The sequence below is a fragment of the Pistacia vera genome, unplaced genomic scaffold, assembly GCF_008641045.1.
Source record: "Pistacia vera cultivar Batoury unplaced genomic scaffold, PisVer_v2 Contig1469, whole genome shotgun sequence".
NCBI classification, from domain to species: Eukaryota; Viridiplantae; Streptophyta; class Magnoliopsida; order Sapindales; family Anacardiaceae; genus Pistacia; species Pistacia vera.
Genome location: NW_022195542.1, coordinates 33,200 through 45,571, shown reverse-complemented (window position 1 = coordinate 45,571; position 12,372 = coordinate 33,200). Strand labels below are relative to the sequence as shown.

General features: G+C 37.2%; 3 protein-coding genes, 1 non-coding gene and 1 pseudogene across 4 annotated transcripts; 1 reads left to right on the top strand and 4 right to left on the bottom strand.

Annotated features, from left to right (window-relative positions):
* Positions 1-290: 290 nt before the first annotated feature.
* On the bottom strand, positions 291-2,928 carry LOC116123988 (pentatricopeptide repeat-containing protein At2g03880, mitochondrial-like). Its single transcript, XM_031409709.1, has one exon. It carries the CDS (start codon positions 2,899-2,901, stop codon positions 472-474), a length of 2,430 nt encoding a protein of 809 aa, XP_031265569.1. The 5' UTR covers positions 2,902-2,928; the 3' UTR covers positions 291-471.
* A 1,527-nt stretch (positions 2,929-4,455) lies between these two features.
* On the top strand, positions 4,456-7,817 carry LOC116123990 (E3 ubiquitin-protein ligase At1g63170-like). Its single transcript, XM_031409711.1, has 5 exons — positions 4,456-5,106; positions 5,229-5,348; positions 5,447-5,579; positions 6,174-6,338; positions 7,242-7,817. The coding sequence occupies exons 1-5, from the start codon at positions 4,574-4,576 to the stop codon at positions 7,416-7,418; spliced, it is 1,128 nt and encodes a 375-aa protein (XP_031265571.1). The 5' UTR covers positions 4,456-4,573; the 3' UTR covers positions 7,419-7,817.
* Positions 7,818-7,907: 90 nt separating this feature from the next.
* Positions 7,908-7,994, bottom strand: LOC116123992. Its single transcript, XR_004127145.1, has one exon. It is a non-coding gene; the product is annotated as a small nucleolar RNA snoR114 (small nucleolar RNA).
* A 141-nt stretch (positions 7,995-8,135) lies between these two features.
* Positions 8,136-8,227, bottom strand: LOC116123994 (annotated as a pseudogene).
* Positions 8,228-9,880: 1,653 nt separating this feature from the next.
* On the bottom strand, positions 9,881-10,465 carry LOC116123985 (BON1-associated protein 2-like). The gene has a single exon (XM_031409704.1). The coding sequence runs from the start codon at positions 10,463-10,465 to the stop codon at positions 9,881-9,883; it is 585 nt and encodes a 194-aa protein (XP_031265564.1).
* Between the last annotated feature and the right edge of the window lie 1,907 nt (positions 10,466-12,372).

Below are 12,372 nucleotides of genomic sequence, written 5' to 3'. Positions count from 1 at the left end.
ATGAAAGAACCCACTTAAATTGTAAAAACTTTTAATTTAATAAGGATGCAATGTTGAGATCATTATGGTTGTTGAAAGGAATCCATCAAGTAATCACTCGAGCTGGTTTCATACCTTTATCAGCCTTTAATATCAAAGAAATAAACACGCAAGCTTTGAAATGACTGGCATCGGATATTCTAGGTAAATCCAATTTTTCTTTTTTCTTTTTCATATATAAGCAGTATTGATTATTGAAGATATTTTCCACTATATATTATGGATTGATGTCTAATAATATTGACCTATAGATAAAGAAGAAACAGAAAGAATGTACATGTTTCTTATCATGAGAAATTCTAAAGCTTTGAAATGCCGCTGAATTTTGAAAAAATTTGCAGAACCATTGACAGCCACTGAGCCGGCATCTGATTTCGCGTCTCTTGAAGAGAAACTAACACATTAAATGCTTTGTGGAACAAGATTTATTTTCTACCAATAGTCTCCACACGAACATTTTCCTTCTTGGAAATGGTGAAAACGGTTTGAATCCCTCAAGATAATGTGCCGAAGATAAACTCCTGATATGTATTTCATTGCAGTATGGCAATCACCACAAACCCGGAGATTCTTAAATATACGAATTGGTACTCCCTGAGGTACTGTCAGAAGTGCAAAAGCAATGGCCAACTTTTCACTGTGATATGCCAAACCAAGCTCCTTGCTCTCTTTATCCATATCATGAAGTGCAAAATTCATGTCTGGCACATAACCAGCTTCCTTGATCAATAACATGATCTCATCAATCTTGGAATAAATCTGAGCTGTCATTGTATGGTCTCTATCTTCCGATGTGAAGGTGTGCACTCGGCTGTTCATTTCAACCCAACTACACCCTGGTTCCTTAGTTATTCCCTTTGATTTCATTAACTTTCGAATTTTTGCAGCATCGTCCCATTTACCTGCTGCTGAATACATATTAGATAACAGAACATATGGCATAGCATTCATGGGTTCTAATTGAAAGAGTTTTCTTGCTGCTCTCTCTCCCAATTCCAAGTTCCCATGTACTCTACATGCAGATAGGAGTGCCTTCCATACAGTTGCATCCGGTTCTACAACCATCTGATCAAGTAATTCCTTGGCTTCATCGAGTTTACCTGACCGCCCCAAGAGATCAATCATGCATGCGTAGTGTTCGGGACCTGGTCTGATACCATAAACATTTTCCATTGACTCAAAATATTGCCGGGCATTATCCACTAGACCAGCATGGCTGCAAGCAAATAGTAAGCCAATAAAAGTAATGAAGTCTGGCTTTGTGCCACTAGCAAGCATCTGATGATAAAATTGTAAGGAATCCTTTCCTTTTCCATTTTGTGCATAACCAACTATTAGAGCTGTCCAAGTAATAACATCCCGAACTTTCATAGAGTCAAATACACGATTGGCATCTTCTATGCATCCACACTTAGCATACATCATTACAAGGGAATTATCCACAGATAAAGAAGATCCAAGGCCAGATTTCAGAAAGGTAGCATGAACTTGTCTCCCAAATTCCAAAACTGTCAGTTCTCCACAAGAACTCAAAATGCTGGCAACAACAATTTCATCTGGACAAATACCTGTGATTTTCATGTCACAGAAATATTTGAGGGCTTCTTCATAATAGCCATTGTGTGCATATCCTGTGACCAAGGATGTCCAGGAGATTACATCCTTGTTGTGCATATGGTTAAACAACTTAACCGCACAATCTAATCTCCTCAACTTAGCATACATGTCAAGAAGTGCATTTTTCACCAGCTTGTAATCCTCAAATCCGGTTTTCACGATCAAACAATGGACAGACACTGCATTTTGCTTATCCATATTGGAGGCAAAACAGTTTAAAACAGAAGGGAAAGTGAAATCATCAATCTTCATTTCTCTTGAATGCATTTTCTTGAACAAAGATAGAGCTTCCTGTTGGAACCCCTGCTTCACGCACCCAACTATCATGGAATTCCAAGAAACCACATCATCAACGTCCATGCCCACTAACAACTTTCTTGCGCTATTCAAATCCCTACATTTAGCATACATATCAACCAATGCACTCTGAACAAAAATGTTAGCTCCAAAACCACTCTTAACTATACACACATGCACCTGTCCTCCAAATTCACAGGCTGAAACAGCTGCACAAGCAGTCAATATACTAGGGAAAGTGTATTGATTACACTCAACTCCTTCAGCTTTCATGTCCCGGAAACACTCAATTGCTTTGAACCCATAACCGTTTTGAGAATACCCAGTTACCATGGTTGTCCAGGTCACATGATTTTTCCCTTCAGGCATCATTTTAAAGAGACACTCGGCTTCCAAAATGCACTTGCACTTCGCATACATGTCAACAAGACCAGTAACAACAAAAACATTAGAGTCAAAACAAGTCTTTATAACATACCCATGAATCTGCTCTCCTCTTTGAAGCAAACCCTTTGAAGAGCATAACCTAAGAACACTACCCATTGTGTACTGGCTAGGCTTTTGTCCCTCAATCAGCATTTTCCAGAAGAATTCAAATGCTTTAATATCACATCCGTATTGACAATACCCAGAAATGAGAGAAGACCAAGTGACGGATTTCTTTAATGGGGTGTCATTAAATAGATTTTTAGCTTCGGTTAATCTTCCTGAATTGGCATAACCAGCAATCATTGTGTTCCAGGTAAATTCATCTCTATCAGACATTTTGTCAAACAGTTCTCTTGCTTCATCGATTCGACCCGATTTAGACAAATCATTCAATACCCGGTTCAATTCAAAGGTAGAACGAGTGTTACTTGCAACATTGTAGACAAAACGATGTAATTCAAAGCGCTTGGTTTGAGAGTAATAAGACAAATTAAGAAATTTGAAATTCAATTTGAACATAACCGCTACTTTTTACTCGCGGGTTAAGAAAAGAAAAAATCAGAGAGAGTAATATCCAAAAATGTGGGTCCGTGTGTCTGAGAGAAGTGAATTCACATAAAGGCCTTAGTTTTGAAGCAACTTGGCGGGAATGAGTCGGGTCAATTCGAATACAGGTGTCGATTTTCGGCATTTCATCCAATTGGGTAACCTTTTGTTGCCGTACATAATTGTTTTCAAAATTTTAAATTATGTTTTGGCATATTGTTATTTGGATATTTGACATTAATCCTCCTGTTCGTGTCAGCCCCGTTCACACCCATTCACCCTTTTTTCTCTAATTACTTACTCACCTACCCTATCTTATATACTCGCTCCCAAGTTGCGCGTTCTAAAACCGTACTGTAAGATTATTTGAATAACCTTTTATTTATTATAATTTTATCTCTTATTAATAAAATTTTAAGATAATAATATCTTTATTTTTAAATTTATTTACATAAATCTTGTTTTTATCATTTTACCTTAATTAATTAACTTTTTGGATAAAATTACCCTTGAAATCAAAACAAATTTCAATTTACCCAAGCCACCAACCCTATCCACTTGTTGTCGCTAGCCAAACCACCGTCGACCGCAACGAAAAGTTGTCAGAAGTCACCTAGAGTCACCATGAGCAGTCCACTATGACTAAGAGACCCCGATATGGTCGTTTCTGACCATATTGATGGTCGAAAAGGTCATATCGGGAGCAAATCTGGCTAGAAATGGCTAGATGTCAGATTAATGGGTTTGGCCATTAATATTTCTTAAATCAAACGCACCCTTAATACTAATATTTTAAGAGATTTACTTCCTTCCACAATCCTTTTATATTTAATGTATATACCTTTATTAATAAATTATATTATGTAGTTGATAAAAATCCCCATAACAATACCAAAAAACATGTAAAAATCTTTATAAAAGTATTAATTTTTTTGATAAAATACTTGATATTTTCCAATAACATATAAATAAATCCTATTTTTTTTTTTTTTTCATGATAGAGACTGTCCGAGTCAGTTTGCGCACATCTCAACTATTCTCTTGAAACCTTATAATTACCGTCAGGTATAAGCTTTAGATATCACCCCTATTAGGGGCTATGGGGACTTAAACTCGAAATACCATATAAATTCATATTCTTATTTGCTGTTTTATCATTAGATCATCCAGTGATTGTTTTTTTTTTAATTTTTTTTGACAGGGATAATTAATAATTTATTTAAAATATGATATAAATTATTAAAAAATTATAACATATTAATGATTCATAAAAAATTGGTTAGCATTTGCCTTAGAAATATGAAAATAAAATTGCTTTTATAAATTATATATATAAGTTTGTTATTTTATAAAAAAAAAAAAGGTAAAGGGAAAGAAGTCTGTGAGAGTAAAATATTATAGTGGGTTAACAAGCAAGCGCGAGTAGAAGGTATATTAAAAAGAGCATGAGGTGGGTAAAGTTGGTCCCGGGAAAAAACATAAATGACCCCGAAAATAACCCTCTTTATTTGTTATTTTCTGCGTCTAATTGAATTATATACCATCCTCTTCCTCTTCGTCTCATCTCTTCTCCTCCCACCAATTTTCAAACCAATTCATTTTCTTCTCTAAACCCTAATCCAATTTCTATCTTTCTGTTCACAATATGCACTCCCCAACTCTTCCACACGATAACCTCGACACCACACCATTTTTAACCCACTCAATTCCCGACCACCTCATCCGAAGCCGCGGCCTCCTCCGTCGTCCGCCTCCCCCTCTGCGCGGCGTCGCCGCGCGTCTCCTCAGACGCGCTAGCGGGCGTCGCATGATGCTGCGAGAGCCGTCTGTGCGCGTCAGAGAAACGGCAGCGGAACAGCTGGAAGAGCGTCAAAGCGACTGGGCCTACTCGAAGCCCATCTTAGTTCTTGACGTTATGTGGAATTTAGCATTTGTATTAATTGCTGTTGCGGTATTGGGTTTGGGTATAAACGAAAATCCTAAAGTGCCTCTAAGGTTGTGGATTGCTGGCTATGCTTTGCAATGTATGTTTCACGTTTTTTGCGTGTTTTTAGAATGTAAAAGAAGGCGTGAAGGGGAAGATTTGGTTTTTAGTGATTCGGTTTCTGGGTCCAGTAGTGAGGGTGCTGATTCTGAAGATTACGAACAAGACCACCTTCACACTGAGGATGGAACCAGGTATAACTGACAAGTTTTCTTTTCTTTTTCTTTTTAATTGTTTTCTTTCATTAATTAATTAATTCATTGTATTTTAATTAGCAAGGCTTTGTTAAATTGTCTTTTTATTTGTATGGCTGCAGTGTTGCAAAGAATTTGGAGTCTGCAAATACTATGTTTTCATTTTTATGGTGGATCATTGGGTTTTACTGGATAACTGCTAGTGCTGAATCTTTGACACGTGATTCGCCGCAGCTTTATTGGTTAGCTTTAATAGAATATTCTTTAAGTGTTTTGATTTTTGAGCTCTTTTTATTTAATTATTGATTTACGCTACTAATCAGATCGGTTTGTTTTGCAGGCTTTGTGTAATATTCCTTGCGTTTGATGTAGTCTTTGTTATGCTCTGTGTTGCGGTGGCATGTCTAATTGGTATTGCTGTTTGTTGCTGTCTTCCTTGTATACTTGGAATACTATATGCCTTGACAGAGCGGGTAATTCACTTTGAAAATTTTTAAGAGTTCTATAATTGTTTTTTTGAGTTCAAATTTTCCTGTTAAAGAGTGGCTGAATCTGTGCTTCATGAGCTAATATATTAATATATTATACTGCCCCAGATTCATGACTGTGCATATTTTACTGTTTTATGTGTCTATTTGAACATTTCATTGCCTGATTAAGAAAGAGGTGCTTGTTCTTGGAATACTAATTGCATGTTTACATTGATGTATTTGTTTAATTTGAAGTAGTGATCACCTTAATTAATTTTAGAACTTGGCATGTTTTTGGTTGGGAAGCATATATTTTTGCATGAATGATTTCAGATTACACCTTCTTACGATATTGCCATTGGCTTGGAGCATTGGGCAATTGTGTGCTTAATTAAGGCCATTTGGTAAGTCGAATCATGGGTGTGGCACGTACTTAAAATAATATTCCTCTCTTTTAATTGCTATGCTGTTTGATTTTTTGGATTCTCCTCATTTGTTTGCCTATTGGGAATTGTTCTATTAAGTTCTATTGACCTCATCTGTTCCCCATTGTTGAATATCCCTACTTGAATTTGTCTACATTCTACCTGAAAACAGGAAGGAGCCACAGAAGAAGAGGTTGATCGATTGCCAAAGTATAAATTCCGGAGATTAGGCGATTTTCAGAAAGTTAATGGTGAAATTCAAGAATCTTTTGGTGGAATAATGATCGAGTGTGACACTGATACACCCACAGAACATGCTCTTTCCCATGAGGATGCTGTAAGTAACTTGGTGCAGTTATATATCGTTTGATAGTTTTTTCAAAGATTTTAAAATGTTTATGGAAATATCTTAGCTTCTTGGTTTTGCAAAGCATGGTATTTGTGCCTATGGCTCTAGCAGCAGCTTGGCAACTCAAAACCAATAATTGCACACAACTCTTATTTTCTTTAAGGTTCCAGATTGAAATATAAATAAGTGCTATTTGCAATATAATTGTTGGCAGCAGACCCTGTCATTTTGGGACCTTTTTTTTGGTACTTCTTTCCTTCCCTTTCAAAATTGACATTCAGCTTATGTTGGCCATCTAATACTATTACATTTAAATGTGATACTGATGAGAACCCACTCCCAAAACTCAACAAAACAGTAAAATAATGACAGCCAACAGCCAAAAAATAGGAAGAAAATAGATATGTGTATTGATACTCAACAAACTGATAACAATGGCAGCACACAACAAAATATACCCAGCACATCAACCCAAAAGGACAAAATCAAAATATGAAAGGAAAAACAACGCTGGACTTTGAGGGCCAGCTCCTCCCTAATTGCTAACTTTGAGGGTAGCTCCTCCCAAATTTCCTTATATTCTTCTGTCCTCTAATCTGCTCTCTCCCTCTCTTTTTATCCTCCAGCTCTCTCTCTCTCTCTCTCCCCCTAACTGAATTCCTTTGCTGTCCCAACCCTTAATCGCCACCTGTCCTAGCCTAAACCCATGGAAGTTTCCTGCCAACATCACCAAAATCCCCTACTCACAACCTTATGTTTCCTGCAATAGACCAGCACACTAAGGGTCTCATCAGATACCCTTTTAAGTTTTGGTGTTAATGAATAATATTCATGCCATTTGGTGGATATTTTTACCATATTTTTTACGCAAATATTTCGTGTAAATGATAGGAATGTTGCATCTGCCTTTCTGCCTATGATGATGAAACTGAACTGCGTGAGCTTCCCTGCTGTCACCATTTCCATTGTGCTTGTGTAGACAAGTGGCTATACATTAATGCAACCTGTCCTCTTTGCAAGTTCAACATTCTGAAAAGTGGCAACCAAAGAGGCAGCGAAGAGGTATAGTAACTCAGGTTTTACATTTGACTGTGAATAGAGCTCTTCTTTGATGGCTGTCTATTATGCGTGAATGCATGTGGTATCTTGTTGGGAACCATGACCTCGAGTCCTGGAGGCAGCCTTATTGCAAAGTTGTGTAGTTTCAGCCTATTAGCAGGTGTTGCTTTGTTCTACTACTTCTAAGTGTTGTATGTATATTGATTATATATCTTAGTTGGTATGCTAGGTTATGAGAAAATGGTATAATTTTGTATTCATTGTAAATACTGTTATTTTCCTCTTGTATTTATGTGCGTAGTGTATTGTATCTTAATATATTGTAATTGTATACGATAAAACAAAAATTCAGTAGTAGCACTTCTGCAGTGTCTCAACTATTTATGTGCGTTATTGTATCTTCACATATTGTATGCGATAAAACAAAATTCAGTAGTAGCACTTTGCAGTGTTTCATTAACTTTTAGTCTTTTTGAAAAGAGAGGAAAAAAGAAAAGAGAGCTCAGATATGCTTTTTCTCATCAATTTGATCAGACTTTGGTGATGGACCCTACCATCACATGAGCACGATGATCATCACAGCTCAAAGGCTGTTCGAAATTCGAACACTGTTTAAGGAGTGCATACCATACCGTACCATTCATCCACTAAACCAGTGGCGCCTGTTGGGATGCTTCCGTGTGCCTTATTATCTTCATCAGTAAGTGTTGGTATATGATAAAAGAAGAGCTGAGATGCGCCTGATCTCATTATGTAATTAGATGTTGGCGATGGACCCTACAATCAAAATAGTGCAATCATACTCACGATAACAGCTCGTCCCTGTTGAAGAATAGATTACTGCTCAACCACTGAGCCAGTGGCATAGTGCAGTCAGCAATGACGGACAAAAAGGCATGTGCTCAGATGCGCTTATTCTCATCGAGATTGGATGTTGTTGATGAACGCGGAATCCTCCTCACTGCTCAATTTTGGATGTTCGAAGTTCATTTACTCAGCCATTATACGACAAATGCTTCTTTGGTATTTTCGCTCTCTCTGAACACTGTTTTTGACCTTTTGTCCTCGTCAAAATCCTCACAGCCTAGTCTTAACACTATTTTTTTTTTTTTTTTTTTTTTTTGGGTAAATGGAAATAGTATTAAGAAAAAAAGAATGAGACCCCAAAGAGTCTCTACAAAAGTTTAAGCGTCCTGGACATTCCCAGGAACAAAAAAAATACAGCATATACAAAAAGAAAAAACATCATTTACAATCCTGACTACCAGCGTACTATTTTTCCCAATAATCTCCTCGTTGAAATCCTCAAACTAATGCCTATTGTCTACTTAATTTTTGTCCAAGCCTCACCAGCGTACAATAACATATCCTTTACATGATTCCACTTTTTATCTTGTTCTTTTAAAAATGCCAAGTTATATACAACTCAAAGCAGTCTCTGCCAAAGCTGAAACCATAAGGTCATAACCATTGTTTTAAAACCCGGCTGGTTTAATCGATTCGACCAGGAACCGGCTAGGTCGGCCCTAAAACTGGGGGCCTTAGTTCACTCTGTATGACCCGCGGTTGGGTCGGGGTTGCTATAGCAAACCGCTAGTGCAACCGATTTTGGGGGAAATTGGGTGAATCAAAATTCAGATTCAAGGTGACTTTCGACTAGTGTTTAGTGGGAAAACATGAATGAGGGTTAAGGGGTTTTGAAGGGTTGATTACGGTGAGTCGGGAGGTGGTTTCCAATTAAGTTTTGGTCATCAAAATCGCTAGAATTTGGCCAAGAAATTGCGAAATCCTAGCTTCTAATTGCTAGCAATTAGGTGGGCGGAATGGCTTGGGAACTTTGGGGGGTTTTGTAGGGGAGTTGCTGGTGAGTCTAAGGGTGGTGGTGGTGGTTAGAATCACTCGAAATGGTCAAAAATCGGCAAATGAAAATCGATTGACATTGTTGCCATGGCCAACGACCGATGAGTGATGAGAGGGGGATAAAGAGTATCGTTTTGAAAAGGAGAGGGTGAGGGTTCTAATGCTGGTGACAGGGTGATTTTGGGTGAGAAAACAGCTGGAAAAAGAGGTCGACGTCGATGCGTGTTAATGTGCGTCAGAAACAATCACCATGCTAACGTGAACTGAAACAAAAATTTTGAATTTTTTTATATGACACATCATCGGTTTGACCGATTAAACCGGTCAACCCTGGACCCGACTTCTTTGTCGGGTTTAACCTCAGATTGGTTTTTAAAACATTGGTCATAACCATAAGCAGCGAGACAGAAAAAGTCATGATTAGATCATCTCATTCACCAGTTCAAACAAATATAAAGGAAACCAATTATCATTTTTACAACAAATTCAAAGAAACCCCAATGGAATTATATGCTCAAATTGAAGTTGCCCAGTCAGCATACCACAGGAAAAAAAAACAAGTAAAATCTTTACTAGTGTTTGAAAAAATTTCCTATCTAGACCAAAAACATTTAGTCATGATTTGGTGGCCAAACTGGAACCCCAATCACAGCTCCCTCAAATTTCCTCTTACCGATAGGGATTTCAATCATTTGCGCCGGAGAACTCTGGTATCCTGCCACCTTCAACTCCGCATTGGATGAACACGCTGCATAATCAGGCACCTTGGGTTTTCCTTGCGAAGAACGCACCTGTTTTGGCATTTTAACTCTCACGGACAGATTAATAATTCCATTCCTCTTCCCTTTTGTATCTTTTAGAATATAACTCAAGAATCGCAAATAATGCTCTGGAGTGTAGTCTTCAATAATATCGGAAAGTGGTAAATTTCCGGTCCCTATTAGCCTATCACCTGAAGAAGTCTTGCATTGTACTTCCAGGGTTAGAGAAGTGGAACCCACAGGCAAAATGAGCTCAAGAATTTCGTCCCATTTAGGATAACTTCCTCCAAGAGGATCGACTTTTGTCCCCTGATAGTTCCAAGGATCGACCTTGACAATCGCAAAAGCATTCTTTTTTACAGATCTGCCACCGATTCGTAGGTCTTCCGCTGACAAGACTCTGATCTCTAACGTGCGCGAGGAAGAGTTGTTCATGTTGAGTTTTACAATCACAAATATGCGTGATGCAACGTAAATATATTACTCCACTCGGTCTCTTATATGAGTAGTATTATTGTTACGAAGGCGGAAAGAAGGAAGTGAGAAGGATCCCAGATGGTTCAATAGAGGCCACGCGGCCCACGCCAACAACTTTAAAGAGGAACTAATTCCACACTTTCCGTATTTACTTGCTTTGGAAAAGTTTTACTCAGTCTTACCAAAATTATAATATATTACCTAATCAATTTTTAATTTTAATATAATTATTATTTTCTTTAGAAAATATGGATTTAAAGGATTCCAATTCGTATCCTTAGTTGGATATTTGATTTTTCCATCACCTATAATATTTTGAATTTTTGATAATACATTTCAACTCAAATTTACTTATTCTTTCTACACGTTTACACCTTGTTATGCCTAAAAATAAGGGCTGACACGCGTTGACGTCATCTCCACCAATCATGATTTAACAGATCTCTTCACTAACTAGAATTCGACACGCACCCAAAGATAATAAGAATATTAGCTGTCAAAACCCAAACCGTCTCAAGAATGAATTTGGTGCATAAGTTAATTTGGTTCGTACGCCTGTTCAAGCCCAATTTAATTTAAAGATATACATGGAAGTCCTCAATGAATGGGAAGACATGAAGAATCTTCGCGCCACCAGACTACTTGCAAAAACCACTCATTACCTTGAGTAAAACAGGTATAAATAGATAGCTTCCCCCTCACAAAATGGAGGTTAGAGACACACAAATTAGACAAAGCAAATAGCAAAAACACTACTAGAAAGAGACTGACTTAACATTCTCTCATAACACAAACACTTGTAATCATAGATCCCAGATCGTGACCCTTGTAAACCTGTGTAACGATCAAGAAAAGAACACTTACAAATACAAATCACAATGGATGTAGGAGTCGTTTATAAGCATACAAACCACTATAAAAACTCTCTTGTCAACTTTATTTTATACACTTGCATGCAACTGCCATCACAGTATTTCAGACACTTTTGATAATTTGCTCACATTTAACTTCTTAGCACTTTACACGTACAAAGTTGTTTGTGTCAAAATCAAACATTAACATTTTAATATGATCTACTCCATTTGCATTTGTCATTACACAACTTATTCCACAATGATCGGTTACTCTTTCTATATTAATAATACTTTGTTAACATGTACAATTCAGTTTATTAGTTTGTTTAAATGTAACAGTTTTAGTTAGTTTGTTACTGTTATTGTTAAGAGAGTTAGTTACAAGTTTCGTTAGTTATTAACTAGAGTTAGTTAACTGCAGTTAGTAGTTTACTGAGTTAGTTTGTAAATATAAAAGACAGTGTACAGATTGTTTTCTTTACCCGATATAATACATAGTGTTTGTCCCCAATTTTCTATCTTCTACATGGTATCAGAGCAGGAGATTTCCTGCAAATTTTTTCCAGAAATTGGTTCGATTGAACCTTTATATTCTTCTGGTTCAGCTTGAAAAGGCGTAAGATTCGTCAATTTGTTCAGTTTTGAGTTGTAGATTTTGGAAGCAGTGAGATCAGCTATGGCAGAAGAATCAGTTATACAGTCGATTGATTCAAATTCGCCCCTCTACGTTCATCCATCTGATACACCAGGGTCAGTATTAGTGTCAGAACAGCTCATAGTAACAGAAAATTACGGTATTTGGAGCAGAGCTATGACTGTTTCCTTATGTGCCAAAAACAAGCTCAGTTTTGTTAATGGAACTTACACCAAACCTTCAGTTCATAACTGTTTAGCTCTATAGTGGGAAAGGTCCAACTCTCTGGTTCTTGCCTGGATTTTTAATTCAGTCACCAAAGAAATATTCAACGGGATTGTGTATTCAACCAATGCTTCACAAGTCTGGCAGGATCT